The sequence below is a fragment of the Entelurus aequoreus genome, linkage group LG27 (assembly GCF_033978785.1).
Source record: "Entelurus aequoreus isolate RoL-2023_Sb linkage group LG27, RoL_Eaeq_v1.1, whole genome shotgun sequence".
In the NCBI taxonomy this organism is placed as follows: domain Eukaryota; kingdom Metazoa; phylum Chordata; class Actinopteri; order Syngnathiformes; family Syngnathidae; genus Entelurus; species Entelurus aequoreus.
This window is the reverse complement of record NC_084757.1, coordinates 5,773,448-5,780,126: the sequence shown is the minus strand read 5'-3', so window position 1 is coordinate 5,780,126 and position 6,679 is coordinate 5,773,448. Positions and strand designations below refer to the sequence as shown.

The window sequence follows — 6,679 nt, the reverse complement described above, 5'->3', positions numbered from 1 at the left end:
TGTAGTTACAAACGTGTGCAAATATTTGGGTTAAAAAATTATTCGTGTTTTTTTTACATATTAAATAACTGGTAAAGCTGCAGTAATAAATAGTTACAATATATGACGTTATTTGCTTGTGCGCCACGCATTTTTATTTATTTTTTAAAACTTTATTTATACATTTCAATTACAAACAGACGATAAACAAAAACAGTACAAAAACAGTACAATACAGCGCCAGGGGGTTGTAAATTCAAAGTAACTAAAGTAGAATACAAAAAAGTATATATATAATAAACAATAAACACAGTGCAAAGCCATAGGCTCACTCAATTTCAGTAAATGACTTAAATTTGGAACACAGCATCATCGTTTTCACAGCTTTTTGGTTGTTAGAGGTAGAGAGTAGAGATGTCCGATAATATCGGCCTGCCGATATTATCGGCCGATAAATGCGTTAAAATGTAATAGCGGAAATTATCGGTATCGTTTTTTTTATTATCTGTATCGGGTTTTTTTTTATTTTTATTAAATCAACATAAAAAACACAAGATACACTTACAATTAGTGCACCAACCCAAGAAACCTCCCTCCCCCCATTTCTTTCTGTTATCAATATTCTGGTTCCTACATTATATATCAATATATATCAATACAGTCTGCAAGGGATACAGTCCGTAAGCACACATGATTGTGCGTGCTGCTGCTCCACTAATAGTACTAACCTTTAACACTTCATTTTACTCATTTTCATTAATTACTAGTTTCTATGTAACTGTTTTTATATTGTTTTACTTTCTTTTTTATTCAAGAAAATGTTTTTAATTTAGTTATCTTATTTTATTATTATTTTTAAAAAGTACCTTATGTTCACCATACATGGTTGTCCAAATTAGGCATAATAATGTGTTAATTCCACGACTGCATATATCGGTTGATATCGGTATCGGTAATTAAAGAGTTGGACAATATCGGAATATCGGATATCGGCAAAAAGCCATTATCGGACATCCCTAGTAGAGAGTGTTTTAATGTAGAGTTCTAAATCTTTTTTTTAAAGGCACAAAAAACAGGTGGGGTATTGAGAAACTTACATTTATGAATATAAAACTTAGCCAATAGTATAATGAGGTTGCAAAGGTCAAATTCATTTTCAAATTGTTGTTCATATAGTGTAAAACCACATTTTTATTTTTTAATTTTTATTTATTTATTTATAAATTTCAACATTTCAACAATCAAATAAGCACAAAAGTAGTACAAAACAGTACAAAAATAATACAAAGCAGCGCCAGGGGGTTATAAATTCAAAGTAACTAAAATAGAATATAAAAAAAACATATATATAATATAAACAAAGTGTGTCCATAGGCTCACTCGATTTCAGTAAATAACTTAAATTTGGAACACTGCATAATCGTTTTCACAGCTTTTTAGTGTAAAACCAAATATCACATGTTGTGCGCCACGCATGACGCAACATGTCAACACTGACAGACGTCATCAAGACGCGACGAGAGTAGGCGGCGCATGCGCATGCGCTGCGTGGAAAGCTCCAGAAAGATGGCGGGTTACATGAAGCTCTTCGGAGCCACGGGACTTCTCCACAGACGTTTAGCCCACGCGGTGAGAGCTAACCCGCCCGGGCTGTTCCGCTTCGGCTTCGGCCTCGGCCGGACCGACACGCCGGGCCGAAGCGGGTTTCGCTCGGTTGGGCTCCACACCGGCAGCGGGTCCCCGCAGACGTCCAACATGGCAGCCGGCGGCAGGCGGAGCTGGCTGCGGGTCAGCAGCGTCCACTCCGGGTTACTCACCTCCACCTGCCGCCCCTTCATCGGCCACGACAGGGACTTCGGGAACCGGGCCAGCGGCGCCAACTTCTCCGGGGAGGACGACGGGGAAGGCGGCGGTTCTGGGGGAGAGGAGTCCGGCGGCGAGGAGGGAGCTGCTGCGTACGCCGCACCGCAGATGACGGCTCTCACCACCATGATGGTGCCGGAGGTCTTCCCCAATGTGCCGCTGGTCGCCGTCAGCAGGAACCCGGTGTTCCCTCGCTTCATCAAGATCATAGAGGTGAGGATGACGCCATTGTTTCAAGGACGTCATCGTGATGACGCAATGTTTGCTTGCCTGTCAATGTCAGGGGTTGTCAGTTCCAAACCCTCACGTCTGTCTCCTGACTTTTTGTGTTGAGAGAAGGAGCCTTCAAGCAACAACACAACTATGAACATATAACTTGCACACTTTGCAATTATGTCATATCATGAGAAGTTACAAAACATGAACATATAACTTGCACACTTTGCAATTATGTCATATCATGAGAAGTTACAAAACATGAACATATAACTTGCACACTTTGCAATTATGTCATATCATGAGAAGTTACAAAACATGAACATATAACCTACACACTTTGCAATTATGTCATATCATGAGAAGTTACAAAACATGAACATATAACTTGCACACTTTGCAATTATGTCATATCATGAGAAGTTACAAAACATGAACATATAACCTGCACACTTTGCAATGTCATTATGTCATCATGAGAAGTTACAAAACATGAACATATAACTTGCACACTTTGCAATTATGTCATATCATGAGAAGTTACAAAACATGAACATATAACTTGCACACTTTGCAATGTCATTATGTCATCATGAGAAGTTACAAAACATGAACATATAACTTGCACACTTTGCAATTATGTCATATCATGAGAAGTTACAAAACATGAACATATAACCTGCACACTTTGCAATGTCATTATGTCATCATGAGAAGTTACAAAACATGAACATATAACTTGCACACTTTGCAATGTCATTATGTCATCATGAGAAGTTACAAAACATGAACATATAACTTGCACACTTTGCAATGTCATTATGTCATATCATGAGAAGTTACAAAACAGTTACATCAGCATGATTCAAAACACCAAATACGTTTAGAGCAGGAGTGTCAAACTCAATTTTATTGAGACCCACATCGCAATTATGGCTGCCTTCAGCTATATATATATATATATATATATATATATATATATATATATATATATATATATATATATATATATATATATATATATATATATATATATATATATATATATATATATATCATATAATTTTTTGTCTTGAAAATCCGCTTTTAGCTTGAAAATCATTTTTTGTCTTGAAAATCGACTTTTACCTTGAAAATCAACTTTTTCCTTGAAAATCATTGTTTGTCTTGAAAATCGACTTTTACCTTGAAAATCTGTTTTTGTCATGAAAATCATTTTTTGTCTTGAAAATCAACTTCCATCCATCGATTTTCTACCGCTTGTCCCTTTTGGCGTTGTGGTGGGTGCTGGAGCCTATCTCAGCTGCATTCATTTTTTGTCTTGAAAATCAACTTTTACCTTGAAAATAATTTTTTGTTTTGAAAATCAACTTTTACCTTGAAAATCAACTTTTACCTTGAAAAACATTTTTTGTTTTGAAAATAATTTTGTCTTGAAAATCAACTTTTACCTTGAAAATAATTTTTTGTTTTGAAAATCAACTTTTACCTTGAAAATCAACTTTTACCTTGAAAAAAAAATTTTGTTTTGAAAATAATTTTGTCTTGAAAATCAACTTTTACCTTGAAAATCATTTTTTACCTTAACTAATTTTTTGTCTTGAAAATCAACTTTTACCTTGAAAATAATTTTTTGTCTTGAAAATCAACTTTTACCTTGAAAATCATTTTTTGTCTTGGGAAAATAACTTTGTTGTGAAAATCAACTTTTACCTTGAAAATCATTTTTTGTCTTGAAAATCAACTTTTACCTTGAAAATCATTTTTTGTCTTGAAAATCAACTTTTACCTTGAAAATCATTTTTTGTCTTGAAAATCAACTTTTACCTTGAAAATCATTTTTTGTCTTTGGAAAATAATTTTGTTGTGAAAATCAACTTTTACCTTGAAAATCATTTTTTGTCTTGAAAATCATTTTTTGTCTTGAAAATCAACTTTTACCTTGAAAATAATTTTTTGTCATGAAAATCAACTTTTACCTTGAAAATCATTTTTTGTCTTGAAAATAATTTTGTCTTGAAAATCAACTTTTACCTTGAAAATCATTTTTGTCTTGAAAATAATTTTGTCATGAAAATCAACTTTTACCTTGTAAATAATTTTTTTCCCTGAAAATCAACTTTTACCTTGAAAATCATTTTTTGTCATGAAAATCAACTTTTAACTTGAGAATAATTGTTTGTCATGAATTATCATATATATATATATATATATATATATATATATATATATATATATATATATATATATATATATATATATATATATATATATATATATATATATAAAATGTATTTTTTGTTATCCAAAAGACATACAGTAAACATCTGCTTGTCACCTTTACATTTTAAAGCTAGTTAATAGTTATCCATCAATCTGTTCGTAAAAATGATACTAATCACATCAGAGCAACAACAGTTGCCTATGCACATTTTGTAACAATATCAAGAGGAGCCAGATGAGGTGGTTCGGGCATCTGCTCAGGATGCCACCCTAACGCCTCCCTAGGGAGGTGTTTAGGGCACGTCCGACCGGTAGGAGGCCACGGGGAAGACCCAGGACACGTTGGGAAGACTATGTCTCCTGGCTGGCCTGGGAACGCCTCTGGATCCCCCGGCAAGAGCTGGACAAAGTAGCTGGGGAGAGGGAAGTCTGGGCTTCTCTGCTTAGGCTGCTGCCCCCGCGACCCCACCTCGGATAAGAGGAAGAAAATGGATGGATAGATGAATGTTTTTAATATGTTACATGATCACATTTATATTAAAGTATAGCACATATGCAATTGCATGCCGTACAATGTGGCGGACCACGTTGAATAATGGGGCGGGCCACGTCAATGACATAGCGGCCACGTGAAATAAGGTGGTGGGCCATGTAATATAGTGGCTAGTGTTGGAAGCAGATCAGAATCATATCCATATTTAAGTGTTACTTCTTTCTAAACTCCTATAGTCATATAAAGAATAGCTAGTATTCTTCCTTCTTTTGAGTCTCATAGTAAGGTGTTGGCCTTCTAGATTGGAATGTGTCAGAGTAGAGATAACTCGGAGTAGTCTAAACAAAGGGAGTGGGGGCGAGGGACAGAGGGAAGATCACAGGACTTCCGGGGGTTGGAGGGGAGACCGAGCGAGACCGATCTGGACCGGGCTGGGGAACGCTGGTGTGCTAGATTGGTCTCACGGTTGTCCTCTAAGCTTGGAGAATAAACCACAAAATACCAACTACTGCCTGTTGATTGAATATAAACATCAGCTTATTGCCACAAAAAGAATCTGGGAGAGACTAGCAATTTGAAGTCCCCATTGGAGAAATGCTGGTCGACGCAACACTAGCCACGTAAAATGGTGTGGCTGACCACAAAATGACGCGGTGGGTCACATACAGTAGTAATGTGGCAGGCAATTTAAAAGAACGTGGCAGACCAAATAAAATAGTGGCTAACCACATAAGATGACGTAGCGGACCACGTAAAATGATGTGGCGGACCACAATAAATGATGTGGGAATAGTGGCTAACCACATTAAATGACGTGGAGGCCACGTAAAATGAAGTGGCCAACCACAATTAATGATTTGTGGACCACAAAAAGTAATGTGGTTGAGCACATAAAAGGACGTGATGGCGGGCCACATACAGTAGGAATGTGGCAAACCGTTTAAAATAATGTGGCGGACCAAATGAAATAGCGGCTAACCACATAAAATGACGTTGAGGCCCCATAAATGATGTGGCGGACCACATAAAATGATGTGGAGGCCACAAGAATTCATGAAAGTACGTTGTGGCCACATAAAATGAGGTGTGGCAAACCAAATAAAATAGTGGCTAACCACATAAAATGATGTGGCGGACCACATAAAATGATGTGGAGGCCACATGAATTCATGAAAGTACGTGGAGGCCACATAAAATGAAGTGGCCAACCACAATTAATGATTTGTGGACCACAAAAAGTAATGTGGTTGAGCACATAAAAGGACGTGATGGCGGGCCACATTCAGTAGGAATGTGGCAAACCGTTTAAAATAATGTGGCGGACCAAGTGAAATAGTGGCTAACCACATACAATGACGTTGAGGCCACATAAATGATGTGGCGGACCACATAAAATGATGTGGAGGCCACATGAATTCATGAAAGTACGTGGTGGCCACATAAAATGAAGTGGCCAACCACAATTAATGATTTGTGGACCACAAAAAGTAATGTGGTTGAGCACATAAAAGGACGTGATGGCGGGCCACATTCAGTAGGAATGTGGCAAACCATTTAAAATAATGTGGCGGACCAAATTAAATAGTGGCTAACCACATAAAATAGGCCACATAAATGATGTGGCGGACCACATAAAATGATGTGGAGGCCACATGAATTCATGAAAGTACGTGGTGGCCACATAAAAGGTGTGGCAAACCAAATAAAATAGTGGCTAACCACATCAAATAATGTGGTGGACCACATGCAATACCGTATAAAAAGTATGTGACGGACATAAAACGATGTGGAGGCCACATAAAATAATTAAATATTGGAGCGGGCCACTTAAAATGATGTGGCTAGTTAGATGGGGCCTCTGGGCCTGGAGTTTGAGTCTTGTGACTTAGAGCAACTAAAGGTGTA

At 37.1% G+C, this 6,679-nt stretch overlaps 1 protein-coding gene across 1 annotated transcript in view; it reads left to right on the top strand.

Annotated features, from left to right (window-relative positions):
- The first annotated feature begins 1,419 nt into the window (after positions 1-1,419).
- lonp1 (lon peptidase 1, mitochondrial) overlaps positions 1,420-6,679 on the top strand; it is a 23,641-nt gene continuing 18,381 nt past the window's right edge. The window contains exon 1 of the mRNA XM_062038923.1: positions 1,420-2,055. Within this exon, the coding sequence (XP_061894907.1) occupies positions 1,513-2,055 (543 nt within the window). The 5' untranslated portion in view covers positions 1,420-1,512. The remainder of the gene's footprint in view (positions 2,056-6,679) is intronic.